The sequence below is a fragment of the Chiloscyllium plagiosum genome, chromosome 33 (genome assembly GCF_004010195.1).
Source record: "Chiloscyllium plagiosum isolate BGI_BamShark_2017 chromosome 33, ASM401019v2, whole genome shotgun sequence".
Lineage (NCBI taxonomy): Eukaryota > Metazoa > Chordata > Chondrichthyes > Orectolobiformes > Hemiscylliidae > Chiloscyllium > Chiloscyllium plagiosum.
Window position 1 is genome coordinate 5,243,931 of NC_057742.1, and position 12,409 is coordinate 5,256,339.

The following is a 12,409-nucleotide window of genomic DNA, read 5'->3' on the forward strand; positions in this document are numbered from 1 at the left end:
TATATCCTGGGATTTTTCTTGACTGTGGTAAAAGCCACAGAAACAGGAGGAGAAATCAAAAAATAAAGCTAAGGAAGTTGAAATTAAATTATCCAAGACTAGGTTTTTTTTTCTCAACCATTTGATCAAACAAAAACAGGTGTTCAAAGAAATTGGCTGAATTGCAATGCAAAGATGAAAAACTAAAGCAATTTCTACAGGTATTTGGAAAGGAAGGGATTAAGTAAAGTGAGTTTTGGTCATCTGGAGAGTGATAGAGAATTACTAGTCAATGTCAGAAATAGGCAGATGAAATGGTCAAATATTTTACTTCTGTATTTTCTATAGAGGATACAAAAGACATTCCAATAACAAGTATATGAAGAGGAAGAACTTGGTGAAATTGTAATCACTAGGGATGTAGTACTGAGCAAACTGATGGAGCTGACAAATGAAGGGCTCCTCCCCGAAATGTCGATTTTCCTGCTCCTCGGATGCTGCCTGACCTGCTGTGCCTTTCCAGCACCACTGTAATCTTGACTCTGATCTCCAGCATCCTGCAGTCCTCACTTTTGCCCAGTCTGTTTTGAAGCCAAACTCTCAGATGTGGTCCCAAAACTGCACAAGAACAAAAGAACTTTCAATACCATTCACCATATCATTTAGCACTGATGAGGGAGAAATAAACTCACTGGACAAACACTACCCTGACTATACAGGGCAGTCTTGACTAGTGACAAAAGTGGGATATATGAGGAGCTTTGCAACATCACCAGAACAAAGGTACACTTGACAATAACACAACCTCAAAATACTCGTACAAAAATGCAATCCCTTTATTTCATCTCTTCACACAAACCACATTAATTACAGATTGTCATGGCATCAACTTTCAGTACACATCTCACTAACTCTACAAATGGAAGATCCCAATTTACAAAACTCTGTAGATATGTTCAATACAATAACCAATTACAGCTCTTACTGACCAAACAGTAAAGCCCCATGCAGCGGAAAAAAAATACACAGTCTAACAAAAAGTGTTCCTATTGTATCCAGATTTTCACAAATTCTTTATATTAAGATTCACATACAGACATTAATCTAGATGCATCGTGCAATTTCCTAGCATATACATGCATAATTGAAACCCTTTATTATTTAAAGCAGGAATAAGGTGAAGTTCATGTTTTCTATGATTACTGACACATCCTTCAGGAGACTATGAAAAATGTCACATTTATGTTAAAAAAAGCTTAAAAAAGGCATTCCGTATGTTTTCACATACATTTTGTTTAAATAGAACTTTGTAAATGTTTTCTTCTAAACGCACACATTTGATACATCTCAAAACGATCACTGCCTTTTAACCAAATTGGAAAAGACCAAAATTTAGAACAGACATTCCCAGTATATTCTGGTTGAAATCAAAAGTAATTCATTTTCAACAATAATTTTGGAAGTAATGTTTGGTGCTGTTACAGTTTGTTGGTTGTAATATTCTCAGTTGATGAAACTCTTAAGATTTACGTTTTTTCCCCTATTTCCATGAGAGATGAGTTGAATCTTGTGAGAATACTCAATGATATAATTACTGACTGGTTTTTCATTGCATTTCATTGATTAACTGAATCATTTTAAGTAAAATATTAACAGTTCACAATTTTTTAAATAGGAAGAATTCTCTTGGAGTGGGAAGGGAGGTGGATTGGGAAGGGGTGGGGAGGCGAATGTGTTGCATCACGTTGAAAGTGTCACTGCTGGAAAATGGTATACTTCATCCACATTTGCATCCAACCTCAATATAAAATCCTCAAGTTTGTTCAGAGAGAGACACCTCGCCTCTGCTGGCCTTCACCTTCGTGAGCCACACAATCAACCATTAGCCAAAGGGAAGTTCTTGATACCCTGGGTGGGATTAGCATAGCTCTGTGGGAGGGATATTAGTGGAATAAAGCGAAAGATAACTTCTGAAGGAAAAGCATCACTTCTGGTGTTTCTAACTGACATGGGAGGAGGGAGTGGAAAGTATCCCTCCACTTGACCAAACATTTCTTTTCAGTTGATCATAGAAAGGCCATTTCCCAGTTTAAACAGAGACACGCACGAAAATTCCTAGAAGCATAGCATTCCAACCGGAACTCTATCAACAACATATTGACTTGGACACCGTTTACCACCCTCTGAGAAAAAGAACAGGAAATGACATCACCACAGGAGATGACACCAGCAACCCAAGGAAATCTAAACACATAAATAAAAAGTGGGGCATAACACCAGTACTTCACCGGAGGCTCACAGATGATGTTACCTAGTACAGTGACGAAACATCTAAAAACGAGCCTTCCAGCTCAGTGAGCAATCTTACATCCAGAACCTCAACCTGAGCTACAAATCTTCTCAAAACTCGCTAATACTGTGAACACTTACAGTTCCTTGAGGTAAGAAAATGTAATTATTTAAACCTCCCCCCTCCATGTCACACCTCACCCTAGCCAATTCTTTTCTTAGTTGCAGAAACACTATTGGACCAATACCAAAATCTAGTCCTTACTGGCTAACTGCAGGTCTGTATAGGATGTATCCATTCAAAGCACACTTGGAACACTGATGCTTCAACCACCCCAGGTAGGCTGTCATTTTCTGGAGTGGAGATTTGGAATCATTTGCTGAAGAAAATAAATCTGTAAGAAATGAGGCCACTGTATTCCTCTCTCCCCAAACAAACAGGATTTATTATGAAATGATTTAAACTGGTGGATCATTATTCTTTGACGTCCTGTTGCACATTAAGTTCACTTTGGTCTGTGCACCTTTCACAAACAAGACTTAACACATTTGGAAGGGAGTCAATGCACAGCAAGAAGAAAATTTTTTTTGCATTAATTTCCATTAAGATAGTGAATTACCGCTCACTGGGACAGTGGGGGGAAATGATTGGTTGACAGGCCTTCCACAAAATTAAACAAATATACACAATTTTTAAAAGCTTCCCCCACTCACGCTTTCAGTGAAAGTCTGCATCTTGTGATCGAGTGCAGATTGACCAACAGCGAACCAAACACCAGGACTCCAAAACAAAACTCCACCCACCCAACCTTTTAAAACAATATAAGCAGTTTTACTAAACAGAAAAATCTTTCCCGTTTTTGCGGGGGGTGGGGGGGGGGGAGGGAAGAAAGGTTTTAAATGGAATCAGGAGGAAGCCTTTGTAACAATCAGAGCTGAACTCCCACATCAAGAAAACGCTGGCCCCTGTGAGATTGTATTAAGGAAGTGTGATTGAGAGTGGGCTCAATTATAAAGTCGGAGCTTATCAGGTCCAAACCAAACTCGCCCTCTTGGATCACATTCAAACACGAATAGTCATACATCAAAGGAGTCAATACTCACATAAACTTAATACAAAGTGTTAAAAGACTTCACTTAAAATGTAAAGAAACTTCCTGCAATTCCAATTAATTGCTTCATGAATACTATTCTTTGTACAAAAAACTATTTAAGACAATATACAAAAAGAATAAGTGAACATTGATTCTGCCAGTGATATATATATATATATATACTCTGCAGCTCTAGATATCGATTTAACAGAAATAAATCATTCTTCATATTCTCTATTTTCAAATCCTGTGCTTTCATAAATATTATTTCTTCTCATGGATTTAATTTTATTTATTTTAAGGTAAAGTTTTTCAGTTCATGGTATTTCACCCACTGAGCAAGCCTGGGCCATTCTGTGGGCTAGTATTCAAATCAACATCAAGTACAAACTGTGTTTCAGAGCTGTACTGTGTTAAAGCAACTGCGTGAGTATTCAGGTAAGAGGAAGTGAGCAGAGAAAGTGAGTGGGGAGCAAAAGTAACTGAGAGACACAGCAAGAGAGAAGGAGTGGGTAGAAGGCTGGATGTGTAAGAAAATGGCAGCTGAGTCTCATAATCACATTTGCATTCTACATAGCATGACTGTTTGTCAGAGTTGAGCTTTCATTTGATCATAATATTGTGCTCAAATTTAATTTTGCAAATTAAACTTTTAAAAATCTTTATAAGAATAGGGTGATCAGGAGCCACCTTTAAAATGAAAACTTAGACCAAGGACTGGTGGAAGAAGCTAGCTCAGTCGCAGCTTATGGATGCAGTTGGTGAGTACAGTGCTGACCCCCTCACCTCCACGGGAATGGGAGGCCCTTGGGGCAGTAAAATAAGATCATACCAAAACATTTGGAGAGCACAGGTGAAGGGACATTCTGCCCCTCCTTACAAGGGGATCGACATTCTGAGAACCAATGCAAACTTCAAACTGCCAACATTCCACCCAGCTCAGAGCATTCGATGTAATAAATGAGGCAACTGGTTTGCAATGTACTAACCACTGATTGCATGGCATTATAGGAATGAAACAGTCGCTCAATGCTGACCTGTGTAAATGAGATCATGGGCCTGAATTCATGTGATAAAGTGTAAAAGAAGATATAGAGACTAAATTTAGAAAGAGAGAAACAGGATGAGAATTTTTTTTGGTTTTCATTTTTTACAAAATATTTCATAATTTTCACATCTATTCTACTGTGATATATCCATCAATCACTTGTGCTGTTTCCACTATTAATATACAAACTGACACACTACAGCTCGGACACCAGTTTGTATTCTGGATCAAAGCAGGTGACGGATTAGCAGATAGTGATTGAGAGCAGAAGCATTGGAGCTCCACGATGAACACTCTCCATGGTCCTCTTCTCACAATCCCCTCGACTGGACACAGAGTGAGGAAGGGAGGGAGAGGGGAGGAAGAAATGGGGTGGGGGGGGAGACTAGGAAAGGGAGTGGTGACTGCAGAAGATCGCGTTGCTTAAAGCTGATGAAATGGAAGCTCTTTAAAGACTCTAAAGCCACAGGGAACCAGCACAAGTGGCAGCAGCAGCAGCAGGAACAAAGCGAGACATTTTGGGATGACAGGGAAGGGGCTGGGGTGTAGAGTTTGTTGGGATTCATTAGCAGCAACGAGTGTGCGTTGTACTGGCTTCATGTACGAAAGCAAGCAATAGCAGGGAGGCTGGAGGCTGGGCAGGAATGGTTCCGGGATAAGGAACATACTTTTTAACAGAGGTGAGTTAAAGTAATGGGAAAACTGGCTGAAACAGGAAGGGGACCTAGATCAGAAACTGGAAGCAGGACAAGGTCCCTTAGCAGCAGTATCTCCAAAGAAGAACGTTCGTTTAATAGCCCCACCAGCAGAGACCCTCCATAGAGTCTCGGACACCGACTTCTGGAGGCAGTCTGGTCAGAGTGGGGAAGGCCTGCCAAGCCTTTGGCCCTGACAACAGAAAAGTCCCTAAACTGTTACAGGACGGGAAAACTGAAGAGATGAGCACTGGGCATTACTGGGCCAGGCAGAGAGAGTCCAAAACACAGAATGGAAAGACAGCAAAGCATAGCGGAAATAGCAAGGATAAGGAGGGAAAGAGACAAGAAATTAGCATTAGCATCTTCATACATGGAATACTCAATAGATCAGAAGTGACAAAGATAGTTAACACATAATTGACTGAGGACAACAGCTGAACAGGTATCATAGGGACATGAACATACAAATACAAAGTGGGATAGACACCTCCACCATTTAATAGTCAGGACTGAGCCTGACCTGGGGTTTTAACTCCACTTTCCCACCTGTTCCCATCGTCCCTAGATTCTCAGAAATCAAAAGTCTAACTATCTCAGCCCTGATCTGACCCAACGATAGAACGTTTATAACCCGCTGGGGAAGAGAGTTCCAAGGATTCACAAACCTCGGAGTCAAGATGTTTCTCCTCCTCTCAATTCTGAATGTTTGGTTCCTCACTCTGTGACGATGCGTCCCCACCTCTCCATGTTCTGATTCTGCAGCTGAGGAGGTCTACCTCCCAGAATCTACCCCATCAAATCCCTTCAGATTCTTGTCTGCAAGATCTTCTCAATCTTTGAAACTGTCAAGAGTAATAACCTGGTTCTTGAACTGGCTGATCTATACAGCCAGTTTGTTAAAAAAACAAAAATGGGGAATATCTACACTGTTTTACTGTTGGGTTCATTGGGCTGTCTGTATGTGATTATGTTTACTATTTCCTTTTTGAGGAATTTGGGATTGGAGGTTTGTCCTGGTTTCCCTATGACCTGGTTTGGGGAGTGCGTGGGCGGGGTCTGGCTTTGCTGCTCCTTTCCCCAGTACATTGCTGTTTCTTGTAAACTGCTGTTCATTGTTAACTGTTTGTAATTTGTGCTGGTTAATAAAATAAAAAAAAACAAGTGATTCAGAATCTCAATTCAGTCAACTGACTCTGAGCTGGCTGGCCACTCTGCTGCTGGGTTCTGGGTTTTTGGGGGGGAAACCTGATTCCTGAACTGGCTGGTCTACGCAGTCAGTTTGTTAACTGGTATTCCTTTTTTTAATATTGAGGACTGATTTCTAAACTGACTGACATACATCAGTTAGTGTGTAACTATTGTATTTCAGTTCTCACTAGGGAACTGTTGTTTCTTTGGTTGGTTGCAGCCTGTGTGTTACTCGTTTTCTCTTTGAGAAAAGGACCATCTGATTTTGTGGCAGGGCTTAGCCCTTGCACTCTGGCTTCTTTCTTTTTCGCATGTGTTTTCACTTTTTCTGATGTTTAGAACTGGGGCCCCCGAGTCATCCGTTCCTGTGGGTAGGCCTGGTCCTTTGTGGGTGACTCAGCCTCTGTAAAGACTGAACACCTGTGTGTGCTGGGAGGTGAGCATTTGTTGTGTCCTGGAGTGGACTCTGCCTGCAGGAGTTAACTGCATCTTTTTATAATGAATTGATTCCTATGAGTGGGCCTGGTCCTCTGTGGATGGACCAGGCCTCTGGAGACTGAACACCTGTGTGCTGCGAGATTTGGCTCTGTTCCTGGGAATGGACTCTGCATTTCGCAAAAACTCATTTATGGTAATGGACTTTGTGTGTACCAGAAGGGACTCTGTTTGTTGTGATAAACTCAACAAGACAGAGTCAATCACCCGTACTGCCTCGCTGTGAGCTTGGAGGTTCATAGGTCATCCCAACTGCTGGAGGGTGGATAGGCCTTCCTGATGCCGGTCGCCCTGAGAGCCAGAAGATGGGTAGGCCATTCTGAGCGCTGTCGTCCTGAGAAGATATAATTGCCATGGTTTGTCCTAGATGTGGTTGGAAGGTGTGTCAGAACGGCCAAAATCCGGAAGGCTTGTGTGCTAGCCTGCACACTGTCATCCCAGGTAAGGGGCCAGGCTGTCCCCGAGGTGGCTGGAAGATGTGTCAGGGCAGACAACAGGCCGGACGGCGCATCAGGGTGGGCAAGAGCACGTAGGGGCAGACTGAGAGCCGATGGTGGGTAGGCCATCCTCAGCGCTGTCACCCTGGGCAGGTAGGGGGATGGTGTTGGGGAATCAGGACGGGCTGTCCTAGAGTGGTCGGAAGGTGTCTCAGGGCAGACCAAGAACTGGAAGGGGCATGGGGTGGACTGAGAGCCGGAAGGTGCATAGGGGTGGACTGCCTTAGAGTGACCGGAAGGTGGTAGGGACGGGTGGTTTGCTGGGTCGCCAGGGGTGTGTGTAATATATGCACTGTTTTACTGTTGGGTTTATCAGGCTCTCTGTGATTGTTTACTGTTTCATTTTTGCTGATAAGGTGGGATTCGAGGTTCAATCTCATTTCCCTGGTTGGGCGGTGGGGTTTGTGATCTGGCTCGCTGCCCCTTTCCCCAGTAAATTGCTGTTTCTTGTATACGGCTTGTTCTTTGTTAGCTGTATGTTGGTAACTTGTACTGTTTAATAAAATTTAAAAAAACAGGGGATTCAGAATCTCCTCAGTCCAGGTGATTGACTCTGAGCTGGCTGGCTACAGCCGTGCACTGTGCACAAGTAAAGAATGGGTGATTTGGTGACGGGATACCAGCCTCGGTACAGTTATTTCACAGCCTAACTCCCTGAGCTGCCTCCATCATGGCTGCTCCTGTTGGTTGCAATTTCAGCACTGGCCACAGCTCCCAGTGGTGCTAAGATTGCTGGCTCTCCAATCAGCTGTCACCTCTTGGCAAGGAGCAGACCCTGTCCTGGAAAAGGTAGGAACTGCGAGGGCAGGCAGTTAACATGCAACATCAGCTAGGGGGCGAGAGTGTGCTGTCTCTGACTCTCTGGCTGGTGGACACTGCTTCCCCATAACATTCCAGACCAAATACACTCTTTACCAAGTCTCATACAACTGTAACAAGGCTGCTTTACTGCTGTATTCCAATCCCATGGAATGGATGAAAACTGCAAACAACTTGTAATGTTCCTTATACAAATATACCCAGACCCTCTGAACATCTACCAGAGCCACACAGAATGGGACAGACAGGGTGTTGGATTAATTACAGGAATCTGTGTCTGCAGGGTAGGATTCTGAGGGAGGTAGTGACAGAGTGGTCACATTTACTGGTTGGACATGTTCCTGGAGGCTTGATCGAGTGATATTGCCTCCGGCTAGTGAAATTTATCATCTTAATCAAAGTGGGTGTGTCCTTGTATTTCCTCCAGATGGGAGGGAGAGCCCAGGGAACTGGACCAGGAAAGGTCAATGTGACTTTGGGGAGGGAGAGGTGGGGAAGGAAAGGGGAGAGAATGCAATGGTATTGGTAAAGGAATGAGGGACATCAGAGTGGATTTCATCAGTGTGTTTATTTAAGACCAATATTTCTCCCCAGAACCTTCCTTTGGTGTAAAGGAAATCCTAGGGTTAAAGAGAATGTGATGTTAGTAAGAGGGAAGCAAAACTATTTTTTTTAGAAGATCTATTAACACAAAAGAAAGATGTCTCGGCCATGGGACGGTTGTCAAGTGCTGTGCTGCCATCTTGTGGCAAGAATGATCAATTACTGCAGGTCCCTGTGGGAGACCAATCAGCACACTGTGTTGGTGGAGTTATCCCAGTAGTTCCTTTTACCCCACTGGTGTGCAATTCTTTTCATCTTAATGACTTTCTTTTTAACATGTTCCACTGAGTCTGCTTTCTCCAAGGCAGGAAACTTCTGATTAACACAGTGAGCTGTTACAAACACACACTGCCTCCTCCATTAATCAGCAGCTTTCCTGCTTTACCAACTGCCAATTAATTATCTTTTTACACCTGGGGGGAGGGAGTGAGGGATGGGGAGAGGGGAACAAGTGTAAGGGAGAGGGTTGAGAGTGAAAGGGGAGGGAGGGGTGAGGGCAAAGGGTGCAGGGACAGGACGGGAAGAGTGAGGTGCAAGGCTGGGGAGAGGGTGAGGGGGAAGGGTGACAGAGAGGGGCGAGGGGGAGGGGAGATTGCAGATGCACTGGTGCAGGAGGTGCAGCAGGGCCACCACCAATGAGTATGAAGCCGGCTTTGATCAAAATGCTCACTTTGTTGTCTAGAAGTAAACTACCTGCTGGCTGCCTTGTTGGCTCTGTAGTCTTAGATACTCTTCCCGCTGTTTGTTATGTTTCAGTTTCTCGCTGCTGCTGCTGCTGTGCGGTTGCTTGAGTTTTGGAGAAGCTGGAATTGCAATGCGGCTTTGCAGTGAGGGATTGCTCCCAATCTAGAGCCAAGAGAGAACAGAATAAACAGACAGTCAGCACAGGCCCACCTGGACTCAGACAGCTTTATGGCTCCTTCATTCCCTCTTCAAGACCATCTCCCAAGCGCCTTTCCAATTTCTGCACCCCCCCCCCACTCCCTGCAACCTGAGCTCTCCCTTGACATAAACAAGGTCGTAGAGTCTTACAGCACAGAAACAGACCCTTCAGCCCAACTCATCCATGCTGACTATATTCCCAAACTAGAGTCCCATTGGCCTGCATTTGGCCCATAAACCTCTAAACCTTTCCTGTCCAGATGCCTTTTAAATATTGTAATTGTACCAGCCTCACCACTTCCCCTGGCAGCTTGTTTCATACACACACCATATTCTGTGTGAAACAGTTGCAAAACCAAGGATACAAGCAAGGGGTCTGGAGGAAGGGAAGGGGTCAGAGGGTCTCGATGATTCCAGGTCCTACCCCAACACTGCGAGAGTCTGGGTGTGGGGCAAGGAACACTTCAGCTACTGCCATCTTACTAATACTCCCCATATCCCCAGCAGCTCACCAACCCCACCCCACCCCCACACAACTCTGGTCTCCCCTAATCTCCCTATTCCACCATCACCCACATCACCATCTCCCCAATTACCCACCAGCACCCACCCCACTATCTCTCCCCATCTCCCTGAAATCTTCCATTGTCCTCATTTCCCCGATATCCCCTATTACCACACCCTGAAACCCACCAAAGGCCCCTTGGTTTTCCTCATCCACCCTCACCTCCCCCCCCCAACTCCCACCCCAGATCTCCCCCATTCCTCTTGCTTTCTCCATCAGTCAGCATCCCACATCTTGTGTGCCCTCCCCCTTCCGACCAGCCCAAGTGTAAATCTCTCGAGTCAATCTCCTGCTGCCTCTAGGATCAGGATCCAGTGTCTCTTGTTTCAGATGTTAGCCAGGGAGCTGTGTATTTCAAGCACTTGGAAGTTTTGTTTTAAATCTGTGTCGAATTATTCTTTGAGTTTGGGAACATGGGAGCCCTGTGCCTGGAACTTTAGACCCCAGTCTCGGTGTCGGGAAGAGGGGTATCTGACAGAGGGAGGCGATGACAGACCAGGGTGTTGCCCTCAGACAGTTCTGGGTTTTCAAAGTGCAGTCACTGCAGAGCAAGATCCCACAAACCCCAGTGGGGTGAATCGCTGACTGGGCCGCTTACAGTGACAAGGGGTGAGGGGAGGAGACATTTAGCTACAGCCCACCACGGGGTGCCAATGTTGGACTGGGGGGTGGACAAAGTCATACGTCACACAGAACCAGGTTATAGTCCAACAGGTTCATTTGAAATCTTTACCTGATGAAGGAGCGTCGCTGCAAAAGCTTGTGATTTTAAATAAACCTGTTGGTCTATAACCTAGTGATGTGTGATTTCTGAAATAGTGGACTGGAGCAACTAGGGGATTCAGCTGAAAATGCTGTCGGGCTTTTTGATTAATGGGACAGTGTAGTGATCACTGGGATCAGCGATCAGCTGTATAGCCCAGGGCTCAGCCATTCCCCGGAGACTCAAGTGAAACGCCTACAGGACCCTGTGTCTGTGGTACACTGCCCCTCTCAGTGGACAGAACAGGTCCCGGAGGAGTGGAAGTCTCCCAGGTCCCTGGCCCAATATTTTATTTCTCAAAAAAAAAGAGCTCTTTCTTTCTGCATGAGTCTTTTCAGGAGAAGCATCAAAATAAGACCGGGCGTGGGGCATTTTTTTTAACTTGTTCAGGGAATATGGGCTGGGGCAACATTTATTACCCATCTCAAATTGCCCCTTGAACTGGTTGGATGGGCAAAACCATTTCAGATGTGGTTGTGAGGGTCTGTAATCACATGTAGGCCAGACCAGGTAAGGAAGGCAGATTTTCTTATGTTTTAACAGCAACACTATTAAGAATAGCTTTTTATTCCAGATTTTCATTGATTCTAGGAAAGATATTGTTAAACTTGAAAGAGTTCAGAAAAAAATTTACAAGGATGCTGCCAGGGCTGGAGGCTTTGAGCTACAGGGAGAGGCTGCACAGGCTGGGGCTGTTTTCCCTGGAGCATCAGAGGCTGAGGGATGACCTTTTGGAAGTTTATAAAATCATGAGGGACATAGATAGGGTAAATAGGCAAAGTCTTTTCCCCATGGTAGGGGAGTCCAGAACTAAAGGGCATTGGTTTAGGGTGAGGGGGGAAAAGACCGGAGGGGCAAACTTTTCACACAGGGTTGTGTATGTATGGAATGAGCTGGTAGAGGAAGTGCTAGAGCCTGGTACAATTACAACATTTAGAAGGCATCTGGGTGGGCATATGAATAGGAAGGATTTAGAGGGATATGGGCCAAGTGCTGGCAAATGGGACTAGATTAGGTTAGGATATCTGGATGAGTGGAAGGGTCTGTTTCCGTGCTGTATCACTCAGTGAAAATTTACCATCTGCCCTGGTGGGATTTGAACTCATAGCCGTAGCACATTAATATGGACTTTGTATTGTTAATCCAGTGATACAATCACCCCCTAAATTGAGGTCATTAAAATCCCCCGAAGGAGAAAGGAATCTATTCCTGACCCTTGTCACCCATAGTCCAAAGCCCAAGCTGGCGGGGGAGAGAGTGAGAGAGTGAGAGAGAGTGAGAGAGAGTGAGAGAGAGTGAGAGAGAGTGAGAGAGTGTGAGAGAGTGGGAGAGAGTGTGAGAGAGTGTGAGAGAGTGAGAGAGTGGGAGAGTGAGAGAGAGAGGGTGAGAGAGAGGGGTTTTGGAGAGAGAGAGGGTTTGAGAGAGCGAGAGAGAGCGGGTGAGAGAGTTTGAGGAGGATGAGGGCGGTGGGAGAGAGAGGGTGAGAGGG

The 12,409-nt window shown here is 44.7% G+C and overlaps 1 protein-coding gene across 3 annotated transcripts in view; it reads right to left on the reverse strand.

Moving 5' to 3' along the window:
- LOC122539768 (sickle tail protein homolog) overlaps window positions 1-12,409 on the reverse strand; it is an 18,605-nt gene continuing 6,196 nt past the window's right edge. The window contains exons 3-4 of one of the 3 annotated variants that reach the window (XM_043674813.1): window positions 9,404-9,556; window positions 1-597 (exon numbers count right to left, since the gene is read on the reverse strand). In XM_043674813.1, coding sequence (XP_043530748.1) covers window positions 580-597; window positions 9,404-9,556 — 171 coding nt within the window. In that variant the 3' untranslated portion in view covers window positions 1-579. Of the gene's footprint in view, window positions 598-2,318; window positions 5,366-9,380; window positions 9,557-12,409 lie in introns of those variants that run through there. The other 2 variants (XM_043674815.1, XM_043674814.1) reach the window with 2 other exon arrangements.